Genomic DNA, 12,101 nt, shown 5'->3' with positions numbered 1-12,101 from the left:
CCTTCTAAGATGATGTACCATGAAGAGGCATACTTGCATGGGTGATTCAGTAACAAGCACTTCAGTGTCTGTGTGGGATCCAAAGTGCAGCTGCATTAACATTGGCCATGAACTGCTGCTTTGGTATGTTGGGTGTTTGACTAGTTCCTCCTCCCATTTACTGTGTAAATGAGCCAACTGCATATCCTTATGTATCCAAATCATGATCTTCAGTCTGAATTCTCCTTCCAAATGGGATGACACCTCTACAAATAGGTAGAGATGAGAGATAAGATGTAGCAGCTGCTGAGTGACTGCTCTTACAAGACATAGTCTGCCCCTGCAGTAGCAGTTGTAGGTGGGAACAAGATCCTGCAGCACATAGGACTAGTATGACACAATGAAAGTGAGACACGTCACCATGTCTTGCATGTTAGTGAAGTTTTATTCTCCATCAGATGTTCATCATGTGTTCAGATGACCCTGTGATGCTTCTCAGTCAGAGACATCAGTATCTGCCAGGTGAATGCCAGTTAGTGCAAAGATGGGTCAGCAGTGCTTTAAATTTGCACAGTGTTTTCCAACCTTGGATAGCACAGAACTTCCCTCTGTAATCTCACTTCTTATATTTCTGTGCCCTACCAGTGAGAAGTACTAGTCTGTGCCTTTAGATGAGCAAAGAAATAAATAGTAATTGTTACACATAGAGTGCATCCTTAGAGATGTTATGAGAAAGTTTCTCATTGTAGAATGTTGAGAGAGAATAGTTATGTTTTGAAGGATTTAGCTGAATCTCCAAAGAGAGTAGTGCAGGTCTCAATGCTGATTACCCTAATTTCCTCTATGACTTTAGGCAATTTGCTTAATGCCCTGGCTGTCAAATGAGTGCAACAAAATCTTTTTACCACAAGAGTTGCAGGGAGCCCTGAGGTAAAGTCAATTATAAGGAAGTTGAGAGAAGGTAGCTGTGCTGCAGTCAGTCTGCCATAGGTGAAGGCCTTTTTTCCACACAGAACTGGAGCTAGTCTGACAGAAATAGCTGGTCAGGGAAGCTGTGTCATTCTGTCACGGGAAAGCAAGTGTTGCCTTTCAAGTGTCTACTTAAGCCTGTCCTGTGTAGCTGCAAATTTGGCAGTAGAATCTGTGACAAGAGACTGGTTCGGTATTGGAACAATTGGAGAAAGAATTAAACATCACATTATATTTCTCTTACACTATTTGGTTGTTTTTAAAAAAACAACAAACCTTTTTCTTTGCTTCCAGGTGTGAACTGTTTTTCTAGAGCTCGATTCACTGAGTTGTGTTCTCCTTTTCTGACAGTACCTTTACTCCATTTTAAACAGATAAGAGCATATCCATGAACCCTGTGTAGAATTCTCCTTGCTTATTCTGTGTGCCACCATGATATCTTGGTATTTATGTTGGATGAGAAATGTCTCAATTTTGGTCTCTTCTGTGAGCCTGTTCAGGGGAAAAGCTTTTATTAAGTGGGGGTCTTTTCCAGGGGTAAAATTTGTGGAGTTTTCTATCTGGGCCATATTTTATCAGCAGACATAGGCAATGTGTCAGTTGCAGAAAGCTGAGCTGTAGGTAAGCATGTAAGTAGCCAGCAGGCTCTATTTTTGTAATCTGAGCAACTCATAATCTTCATGGTATTACTTGGGATGTTATTGCCTGCTGTTGCCTCAGTGATACTGTCCTCAAATAAATATGATAATATCCTTTGTTTTGCCAGTTTGATTTGTGAGTAAATCCAACAAACTGCAAGGCAAAAGTGGTTCCAGAGTACTACTGAAGAAAATGGAAATACATGTAACATATCTTTCAAGATTATTGTTTTAAGCTGTCACCCAACAAGCAGATTCATCATCAGAATTAGAATAGTTGCAGGTTTGTGTGCTAGACATGCATTACAGGAACCTTTCCCAGACTTCATACATAAAGTATTCACACCGAAACAAACTGACTTAAATGAGAGCTAATTGCTCACTTTTTTCCTTTCTTCATCTTGGTTTTGACTGGCTGAGGCAACTGCCTTTGAGAATGTAAAGTAGAAGTGCTTTCATTTTGGCAGCTAAATACAGGAAGAGGGGGAAAGAGAGGGTGGAATTGCTGAGATGTTCACTACAAGAGTCTTGCCCGAAAAACTGCTTGCAGAAGCAGCAAATTGGTGCTATAGTACAGTGTAGATACACTGAAAACATTTATTCATTTGGTGAGTCAAGACCCTGTGTGATGTGTGTCCCTCACAAACTGATGTGTGGTCAAACTGGGAGAAAATGAGCCCTTGCATGGAAGTCTAAATGTTCTTGTTTCTCTCCACTTAGTATGATGGCTGCTGTAGTTTCCCACAGACATTTGAATTCATACCTTGTTCCGATATACTTTTTTTTCTAATGAGTCTGTTCATGTCACAGCCACAAAACTCATGCTTTTTGTGTGTGCCCTCTCCAGGGTTGAGTGAACTTTCTTAAGGAGCTGATATCATTCAAATAGAGAGGCTCAGAGTAAAAGGCAAAGAGATGGTGACTGTGAAACTGTGATATATTACAAAGGCTGTCAATTTGCAGTATGTTTATTTTTCCTTTCTGACATAGTGGAAACCTAGAACACACTGACTGTCTGCATGATAATACTTTAATCCTGTCTGTGCCCCTGATGCATGAGGTGGACTCATCCATCAATGGGTAAGTATCAATCACCAAATTAAAACAAAACCAACAACAATAATAATAATCATCAGCAACATCATCCTAACAATGACATCTGAGTGTCTTCTAGTGAAAAAATAAATTATTCTCTTTGTTTACATGTATCCAGACTGTTGCTTTTTCCTTGTTTCCCAGACTCTGGTCATTCAGACAATCTCATTCAATATCTGGAAATTTTATTAATTTCAAGACTGTACCTCATTTTCACTACTTCCTAATTAATGCTAATTAGTTGCTATCACATTTATAGTAGGTATTTTGGTGATTGTGTTAAAATTCAAGTGATGCTGTAGATATGATGGACCTTAAAATTAAATTTAAAAAGAACAAGTAAACCACATCTTGTTCCTTAGGACGTGTCTTTAAGGAAATGATTGAGAGTCACCAGGCCAAAAGTTACGGTCAAATGTTCTGGAATTTTAAGGAGATTGGTGAAGTCTAGCTGTTTGTCTTTTTATTTAATTTCACAAACAGAAATTGCTTCTGCTTCTGTTTATTTTCTTATTTCCTCTAATCGCTAGTCTGTGAGACATCTGACTACCAACTGCGGAGCATCTCTCACCCTTTGACTGAAATACTTGTATAACATGTAGCCATTGTGTCCTCTCCCTAAGGCTGCACGTGTATGAGTTCCTGCCTTTGAACTTGGGGCTCTTCCCTTCCACTTGGCATCACAATCTTAAGCTTAGAATTAAAGATTTGTGGTCAGTCTCAACAGTCAGACCATTCTTTAGCGGAAACAGTGCTTTGAGTTGAAATTGGAGGACCTGAAGATGAACTAGTATTCAGGTAGACTGAGAAAGCTGACATTAATTCCTAAACTGGGGAAGCAAAAACTCATCAATAGTGTCCCCAGAGGTTTGGTGTCTCATCTATGGCAGCCTCCACACTACAGGTATTGTCTAAATGACCAGTGCAGGTTGGCATCAGTAGAAGTCGAATATTCCCTTGACCACTATGCTACATGTGTAGAAAAAAAGTTAGCCTGCACTGACATTTGATTTGATTGAAAAGCTGAATAAATGCAGATTCAAGGCCTAGACTGGGTTTTACCTCATAAAGCTCATCCTGTTGGATAGAAATAAAATCCTTAATTACTACCACAGCAGTCAGAATGGGTAAAAGGTTTGTTTGAGCCTGCTCAGAGAAAGGAAGTGCATTGTCAAACCTCATAAGATGACTAGCAAAGACAAAAATCTCTGTATTGAGAGTACCGTCTCAGCAGCATGCTCTGGAAGTTTTTGAATGCTTTCATTGTTACAAATTCTTTAGAAATTGAACTCTTGTTTCTTGATGCTTTGATACAGATGGATTTTTATTCAGCTTTACAGATATGAATGCTTTCATCTGTGTGTTTAGATTTCTGTTTGTTACCTACAGAGTACTGCATGCCCAAACATAGTAAAAATTGGTTTCTCTTCTTTCTCTTACGAATGTACTTTTTTAAAGCACAAGGTCTCTGAATTTATAAGCCCCACCTAAGTGCCTGTGTGGATTATATTTTTCTTTCTCATAGACAAACCTTAGTTAATTGAAGTTCCCAGAAAAATCCAACAGCCAGAGAAAAGTTTGGTTTATTGGAGGGCACATTCCTAGGCATAGTAATATTAGTAATACTCTTCTTTTTGGACAGTATATTTTTGACGCTTGTTTTATTAGTTTAATTGTCCTACATTTGAGTCTAGAGGAGCAAACTTTATTCCTGGTTATAAATAGCCCAGAATGGCTTGTACCATATTTGGGAGAAGCCTTCTGGAAGAACACTTTAAATGGGAGGAAAAATCTGTCTTTCACTGTTTTCCCTCTCAATTGCTGGCACAGGATGCAGGCAGGAAAAAAGGAAATGTACCTAAAGAGGCTTAAAATCCTGTCTCAAAGTGCCTTGATTCCAAAGGAAAATGTGGGAAGGAAGCAGAGTTTTAGGCAGTAGGGAAGACTAAGGTTTGTCTGAAATTTCACCAGGACCCTTTCCAGATAGTGGAGAAGCCTGAGATTAAAAGAAGACATAAAGGATGCTTAAAGCACTCCTAGTCCTCTTCTGCAGGATTTTTAGGTATTGTGTTGTGCTTCAAGTAATTTCTGATAAAATCCTACTGCATTTTACTGTGTGATTAGATGATAAGAGTGGTTTAGGAAACTTGAACTGCTCTACTCTCATTGAAAGCAGGTTATCCCCCTCTAATCTTTCATTTAATCATCTGCTTAATAATAAAGGTAGTAAAACTTAGGTAATTAACTGTTTATTCCAGAAATGCTATGTAAATGTTAAATAAAATTGAAAGATTACTTTAGTGAATATGCAACTTAAAGTATTCCTCTTAGATACTGTTTCTTCAGATTAACTTGGTAGTGCAATGATTTCCCGTGTTAATCCAAACTACAGGACTTGAGCAAATCAACCATGCCAGGGGACTCCAGAGAGGAGGATTTGTGATGGGAAAGGAGAAAAAAGGATAAGTAATCAAAAGAAGTCTGCTTCTTTGGTGGGATGCTAACCCATGTCAGTTGAGATGCTGCTTGTGTAGTCTAATGTTGCCAAAAGGAAATCAAATCACAAAAAATAGATTAATGTAAAATGGTCCATTTCACATGACTAGAAAGCAAGGGGTCCAATTCAGCTAGACACAAATATATTTCATTTTGGTCACAAATTCAGCTTACTAAATTTGTATCTTGGTCTTGCAGAGAAGTCTTCCCTACTTCATTTTTCTATGGTGATTCTGTGGCAGCTTCCAACTTTGTTCAATTGGAAAACCATGAATGTCTTTTCCAGTCTCTCAACTTCACACTGCAGGTAAAACTCATCCTTATTTTGACTGCTTTCCTGATTGACAGCACATTTTTGTTTTATATCTATTTTATTCTGAGTGTGTTAAGGGCTTTTGTGCATGATTTTGCATCACAGCCATGGGAAGAATGGAAGCTTCGGACAAGGTTTGTAAAGAGGACCCTCTTGTTGAGTTATGAGAGTCAGAAAGGACTCCCTTGCTTTCTAAACTTCTTCTCAGAGAGGAATCTAGGTACAACTGAATCCAATCCTAGCCTCAATTGGATTCAACAGTTTTTAACTGAAGGTTATATAGGTGTACTCGCTCATACCAACAACTGTGGGCAAATCTCTTTTGCTCAGCCTCAAGGAGAAACTTGAGAGACATCTCCACTCAAGGGAAGAATCTCCAGACTCTGTCCTGGAAGTGGTGTGTTAGAAGTCCATGCTGATAAAAGGTGGGACTGAGCTTTTATGCTATAAAGTGATTAACTGTCACTCATGTGTTTCTAGGCTAGCTGTGCCAGCTCAGCAGCTTTAGACAAGTTATCTATCCTATCACTTGTTGATTCCTTTATCAGGAACATTGCCTGTCACATCCTCACTGGTACCAGTTTTTGTCAGGAAAAATGCTGTCTGAATGTTTAATTTTGGGATTGATGAGTCAGTCTCTTTTGGTAGTCCCTGCTTTTCAGAGACAGGGCAACTGAGAGGTGTTTTAAAAGATTTTATTCCCTTACCAGTCTTGTTGAAGGGTGAGACATAAGAGATGTAAAACTCAAAGTCATTAAATCAGAAGCCAACCTATTTTTTGGTTAGAATACCTTATAAATGTTCTTCAGCCTATTAGCTTTAGCCACACAATGCTGCTAATACTTCTAACACCAATCACCTATATTTTCACCTCATGTGGTGAGGTGCTACAGTGCATCTTTCATAGTTTCAGTTCTCTAAAATATCTGTTTGTTTTGGAAAACCATATTTTGAAACTTGTTGAAACTTGTTTCTAGTTCAATCTCTCTCTCAACAATGTTATCTCTATTCCCTGGCCTTCCTAAGTCAGCACTGTATGAGCTTTCTGTCAGGTTTTGAGAATCCCTTACAAATCCATTTCTCACAAGCCTCTGCAGTCTTTAACACCAAAGTTAGCATGACTACCCTTCTCCATCCATCATGGGTAACTTTCACAAATAGGGTTTAGTTTGAACTGTTTTACCTCCACTCAGGCAGAGCATCCCACTACAATGCTGTACAATGCATTCTTGATTGGATACCATATTTAGAGTGTGCAGGGATGGTATATGTCCTTTATCTGAATATATTATGACAGGAATTGCAAACATGGCAACTCACTTCCACAGGGAAAAAAGCTCCTACCGTTTGTTTCTCTTTCACCTTTTTTCACATGCTGGGTAAAGAGCCCTAATTACTCAAGTGATACATCTTGGATGAAGCCACAGGTTAAAAGTGGAGGAGTAATTCTTTTTAGTGGCATGGTCATTGAGCAAAGAAGTGAGCACCCTTTATCTGAGAGAACAAACACATATCTATGCTAGGGATTCAGGCTTGCTGAATGCCCCAGCATGAAAATATTTATAGCACTACTGATAACAGTACAGTATAGGGAAGAGATAAGGACACTACATGTAGTAATTACATATGCTCTGAACACAGAGAGACATGGTTCTCCCAGGAAAATCCTGGGAAGCTGTTTAGAAGCTGTGGGAAACTTAGACAAAAGAATTCAAAAAATTATTATCTCTCTTTCTGTAACCATTGTTTATAGATAGGGTTTTCCAGTGTGCTATTCATAGTCACCAATGGTATGAGATGTTTCTACTTTGAGACCAATCAAGTATCACCTTAGCAAGTCACATTATAAAAAGACCCACTACTTTCCTTAAATGCTTTTGCCTTCTGATCCACCTGAAGACTGGAGTCTTCTTTTCGTCCCTGACTCAACAGCGTCATAAAAAGACAGGTGTGAGAAGCTTTCAATAAATACCTCATAGCATCTCAGCATTATTCAAGTATTACTTATATATTACACTTCACAAGACAGTTAGATGGGTTCCTGATGTGGCAAAATATATGGATGGATTATTATAAGAAACTCTTGTGATGTGGCCAACATTAACTGGTGTTGTGTCTCACTGCTGTAACTGCATCTATTACAAGCCCTACAAATCCTTTTCAACCACTAGATGGGACTAGGGAATGATAAGGCATGCAATGGTAGGTTCATTTATTGTGAAAAATAGTGTTTTGTCTTTTTTCTTTCTGTTTTCCTAGGCCGAAAACTCAGGTTATAACAATAATATGTCTGCCTCCATGGACAGATTGCGATCCACAGCAATTAAGCCCCCACTGTCATACAGTGCCCTTAGCTATTTATTGAAGGACTGAAAGGAGGATTTCAGGACATAAAAGCTTTTGTGAACCAGGCTATTAATTCTTGTGATTCTGGTTTCCTTCTTGGGAGTTTGTAGGTCTTCTTCCCTTCCTCCTCCTCATACCCAGTGATTGGTTAATCCAGATGAAGAATGGATGCACTGATGTTTTAACTAGATATTTTCAGTAAAGTAAAGTGATAACAGGGAAGGAAGAGAGCATCTATGTATTGGCAGTACCACCGTTTGTCCTGCCAAATGCTCTTGTCTCTCATGCACACACTTAGCAGTTGCAATAGTAATATTTTTTTCCATACAGAAGTAGAAAATTATACCATAACAAGTCACACATCTGCTACCCCACAATAATGGGGTAAACCTTCTAACTGTGTGTATCAGAGAGAAAAGATAGTTTCACAATAGGCAAAGCATTCTTTGTATCACTCTTTGCTTAATTATTTCCTGCCAAATATTTAAATTTTCCAGATGGAAAAAAATAATAGTTTCATAATCAAAAAGAGTTACAAAAGAGATGAGTTATAAAAATATGGGCCTTTATAGCAGTTTTTATATGTGAAAATCTCTACTAGATCAAATATGAACAAGGAAACAGAAAATGCCTTTTCTGCAATAACTCATATCTGATGTTAGTGAGATAATCAAAGTTTTTAAAATGTCTAACACAAAACACTATGTTTGTATTTCATGCAGCATTTATTATACTGCATTTTAATGGGATTTCTCCCCCTGCCTGGTGCCTCAGGGCTTTTGTGAGGAGGATTTGGCATTGCAAACCAGTTCTGTTTATTCAGTCAGGCATTTATTCAAATATAAACAGTGTTTGAAGAATGAAAACTTACTGGTTCTAATATTTGTACTTTACACAATTAACAACTGCATGTTACATCTTTTCACAGTAGTATCTCAGTGTGGATAAATATGGTAATGGGTTTCATGTTTTTACTTTAGTGTTTTTTAATGCATTTATATTTGTGTTGTTAGAAAGAATCAGAAAATATTTTTCCTAATAAAAACTGTAGATACAAATAAAAACTTACTTTAATTGAATTTTTTTTCATGCATTATTTCACTTCAGCAAAACTCCATAAGTTTTGGAATTATCACTGGATGCATATCAGTGGTGGATGGAAAATTCTTTAAGGTTTTGTTAAAATTTTGGGGGCCAGGGAGAGATAGAAAGCTAATATTTTCCTCTAAAAGTGTAATTTAATTGAAAATGCCAGAACTTGAATGGAAGTTGTTCACATGCATTTCTTGGCAACTCACTCAGAAAACCCACAGTCCAGTAGTCACAGTAATTGTTTGGCTTCTGCTCCATAAGGAAAACATATTCAGAATATCATGCAGTGGTTAACAGATGGAAATGAGAATGTTAACTGAGAGTAATATTTCTTATAACCTTCAAGATTTTATTACCAAAACATTCAGTGTACTAGCAGTGTCTCTCTATATAAAATATACTGTTTGTATTGATGGCTGGCAATTATCCTGCAAAGCTGCTTCTCCTTTGATATGTGAGCTGAAGACTGTTAGGTAAGCTAATCCTTTGACTTCATTCTGACACTTCAAAAAGAAGTCTTAGTCTGAAGACATTGAAAAACCTGCAAAGTACTTTTGTTTCTTCAAATTTACCTGTACTCCCAGCTCCGAATCTATCGTAGTTTCCCATTTGTGAGAAGTCAAGTATATAATTTTATTTGTATTCATTTTTCTCTTACAGGTTTATAATGCTGGACCGAGCACTCTTCCTGGAGCTTTTCTTCATATTTCAATTCCAAACCGCCTCTCTGCCACTGGAGCTGAAATATTTCATATTCAGCAGATGATGGTGAGTATGTTACAATGTACTCTGAGCCCAGAGAGGCACTGAGAGCTACTGATGACTAAAACAAAAGAAGTCCACCAAAACTCAATGAATCAGTTACTTTTTAAGGCAATCAAAGGTTCTTTGCATCTGTGGCCAAGTCGTAAGTAGCTGAACCCTTCCAGCTATTGGCTGTTCTCCCTCACCTAGGGCAAAGACAACTAGTTGTATGTTCCTGGTTTCTTACAATGCTGTGTAAAACTAGGTCAGGCTGATGCTGAAGGAAATACAGAGAACACTTCCACAAGTCACACCTGCAAAGAGGATTGTCTCTTAATGAGTTCTCCCTGACTGAGGGAGTAATAAATGGTGGATGTAATATCGGTAGGATGCTTTATCAAGCTGACTCAGATTCCCTGGGTATTTTTCTGTGGTTATCAGCTAGGTCTGAATAACCACAGAAAAAATCTATACCTATTTTGCTATAGTCCATGTTATAATATGCTCTTTTTGAGTGTTCTTTTAACAAATGTAAATAACAGAGAAAGTTCTTCTTTCAACACAATGCTTTTCTAAAGATAATTTTGTGTCAATTTCAAAGAAATTCAACATAAACTGTGGTAGACAAATTCTTAGATTTAATTTCTAATATGTATTTATTTATTTCAAAACCTTTGTTAGACCACTAAAATACCATCATTTGCACTGTGATGGCCAAAAGGTGGAAACGTTATACTGAGGTAAATTTATTGCTGAAATTCAGAGTAATCTGCCTTTGTGAAATGAAACCAGCTTTTTGGGATTATTGAAAGGAAGAATTATACTTTCATGTTGTTGGTTACTTTTCTAGCCTTTTAGCTGAAAAGTATTACCTATTATGTAGGTAACAGTGTCACTGAACATGTGTAAATATAGATCTGAATGATCTTTCTAAGCAGATTTCCAAGAATTTACTGTTGGAAGGTATGAGGTAAATATAGATATGGCTTATAGATGGGCAGTAAAGACAAAATGACTGAGAAACATGTGGGAATATTGTATGAAGCAATAGTAGTGCATAGATGGAGTCAATTCACCAACCAGACTTGATTAGTTCTCCAGCATATGTATAATTTTCTGTGGCATTGCTTTCTAATGTTTATTTAGTCCAGCTTTATATGCAGAAGATCACCTTTCCTTTGACACATTGCCTGCCAAAGTATCATGACCCGTTTCTTTATTTGTTCCCTGGTCTCTGTGTGCTGTAGGAGAGAGTGTGTTCACAGCAGGCAGAGAGAGGTGGAAATCTTCCTGATGGATTTTATTTCCACAAATGTCGGTAGCTCCTCTAAAGTCAGTCACTCTATAAAGGAAGTCCCAGCTGAGTGGTGTGGTCTTGAGCACTGTGGTAATAAATGCTAGTGGGGTTTGTATGGCTTTTCCCCAAAAACAAATTGCATTGCTCTGCACATTATTTTACTGAATCGTACTTTGAAACTTGTTTTTGTAGAAATGTTAACTGCTCTTGTGAGACCTCTTTGCAGGTAGTAGGCAGGTATGTTTTTATGAGAGATGTCTGCCTCACACACTGGCATTCCAGTAATTTTGACTATTGATTTTGGGTATATAGTCAGTAGAATTCTCCTACATGACTTTCTAAATATCTCTAGCATGTTAATAAATGTGAGCCAAGAAAATCCCATCTGGACAGTGGTTTCCTTGCTTTACAGATACATAATTGGAACACTAAAAGGTTTGCTTGACTTCACACAAGAAAATTGTGTTGGAGCCAGGCACTGGACCAACGTATCCCAAATCTTACTAGAACCAATGTATCCCCAGTCTAATTATTGTAACAGAGAAGGCATCTCACTCTCTTTCCTACTGCTCTCTCCCAGAGAGTTTTTATTGACTGAAAAGGGAACTAAAATCACGGAGTTTTTCAACTTTTCATAGAATAGATCTAATTAAACAAGGAAACCTAAAAGGAGATGAACTTTAGAAAATGGTTTACAACAGCTGTTTCTCCAAGACAATTTTTGTAAGCATAATCATTAAATATTTCAAGGTTTTGCTTCTTTTGCTTATTCCCAGAATCTAGACTTCAATAAAGATAGTAAGGTAATAGAATCCTTTCAGACAGTGCAGGTGTTTCTGTCATTATTTTCTCTATGCCTATAATCCAGCCATTCTAGCTGTCAGTGTTGACAAAACTTTGAGAATAGCTGTCATTAATACAGATGATTAGGAATTGTCATTTATCTGTAAAACACACTGTTGATACAGAACTTGGGATTTGATGACATAAAGCTAGTAATTGGTATTGGTATTTTAAATAATTGGTATTTTAAAGCTAGTAATGGTATCTTAAAGCTAGTAATTCTATTGCCATTCTCTGATACACAGTAAGGCAGTGAAATTTTTGAGTCAAACTGCGTAGTTAAAACACT

At 37.5% G+C, this 12,101-nt stretch overlaps 1 protein-coding gene across 2 annotated transcripts in view; it reads left to right on the top strand.

Moving 5' to 3' along the window:
* ITGA9 (integrin subunit alpha 9) overlaps positions 1–12,101 on the top strand; it is a 245,290-nt gene that overhangs the window by 170,775 nt on the left and 62,414 nt on the right. For both annotated transcript variants that reach the window (XM_059857962.1, XM_059857961.1), the window contains exons 21-23: positions 2,577–2,666; positions 5,376–5,484; positions 9,589–9,696. In XM_059857962.1, coding sequence (XP_059713945.1) covers positions 2,577–2,666; positions 5,376–5,484; positions 9,589–9,696 — 307 coding nt within the window. The remainder of the gene's footprint in view (positions 1–2,576; positions 2,667–5,375; positions 5,485–9,588; positions 9,697–12,101) is intronic.

This window comes from Haemorhous mexicanus, chromosome 13 (genome assembly GCF_027477595.1).
Source record: "Haemorhous mexicanus isolate bHaeMex1 chromosome 13, bHaeMex1.pri, whole genome shotgun sequence".
NCBI lineage: Eukaryota > Metazoa > Chordata > Aves > Passeriformes > Fringillidae > Haemorhous > Haemorhous mexicanus.
Note: the sequence above shows the minus strand (reverse complement) of the source record. Positions and strands in the feature narration are given on the sequence as shown.